The sequence below is a fragment of the Theobroma umbraticum genome, unplaced genomic scaffold (genome assembly GCF_002168275.2).
Source record: "Theobroma umbraticum cultivar Fairchild unplaced genomic scaffold, ASM216827v3 scaffold_4.1, whole genome shotgun sequence".
Taxonomy (NCBI): Eukaryota; Viridiplantae; Streptophyta; class Magnoliopsida; order Malvales; family Malvaceae; genus Theobroma; species Theobroma umbraticum.
The window spans coordinates 1,496,803-1,497,738 of record NW_018397258.1 but is presented as its reverse complement, the minus strand read 5'-3'; the positions used below and the strand labels follow the sequence as shown (position 1 = coordinate 1,497,738).

At 34.5% G+C, this 936-nt stretch overlaps 1 protein-coding gene across 1 annotated transcript in view; it reads right to left on the bottom strand.

Annotated features, from left to right (window-relative positions):
- MAP1A (methionine aminopeptidase 1A) overlaps positions 1-337 on the bottom strand; it is a 5,224-nt gene extending 4,887 nt beyond the window's left edge. The window contains exon 1 of the mRNA XM_021424191.2: positions 200-337. Coding sequence (XP_021279866.1) covers positions 200-267 — 68 coding nt within the window. The 5' untranslated portion in view covers positions 268-337. The remainder of the gene's footprint in view (positions 1-199) is intronic.
- Positions 338-936: the final 599 nt, after the last annotated feature.

Here is a 936-nt window from a genome sequence, read left to right as displayed (position 1 = left end):
TTCCATATTCATTCCCTTAGTTAAATCAAAATCCTCGATCGCAATGAGTTCTTTACCCTAACCTTTCCAGTGGAACACCGATTTTACATCTCTAACGGTTGTATGATACGCTAACTCAGAATCTTCTTTGATTCTAATGTGAGAATAAACAAGAACTAAATAACCGAATATAAGCTAGAACAAGAAAATAACTACATACTGAAGATGAGCAGGCTTGCCGCACCGAGCACAGGAAAGCGCCTCCGCCACATCTGAGCCGCCGGCCATCGAACCTCAAATTTACTACTTTCTTCTTTTATATATAAAATTGAACAGTAAAGTCAAATTCACCGGAAATGATAATAGAACCAGTAAAATAATTAAAAAAATGTATACACGAGTAAAATTAAAAAGCATTTTAGATCTTAGCCAGAAAACAAAAACAAGAATTTTAGATCAAAGATGATAACAGCGCCGACCTTACAGAAAATCAATCGAAGGCGGTCAAGCTTTTTTTTCCTTTCCTTATCAGAGTTCTCCTTCTCTGAGAGAAAAAAGAGGGAGAGCACGGGCTTAGCAGGCTAGGGCTTGGGAGGGCGCGGTAAAACTAATAGGTAGTGTTGCTGATGTAGATTTTCAATGTTTTTCTTTTTTTTTTATTTTGACCTTCTGAAGGGCAGGGACTTTTATGTAACTTAAATAAACTAAAGGTATTTTTTTGTTTTATATATATATTTTTTATCGTTGTATACCTGGTTTCATGGTTGTTGTCTCCGTCAGTTTCTCACAAGGAAAAGTCGAAAACGTCTTTGTATTATAAAGAAGAAACTTGTGCTTCATAGACAAGAAAAGTTTGTGTTGAGATATAGTCCCAAATTTGCTAGGGTTTTTAAGGCACTGGCTTTTATATGGTTTAAATAGTATAAAAGTTTTTGAATTATAATATATTTTCAATTA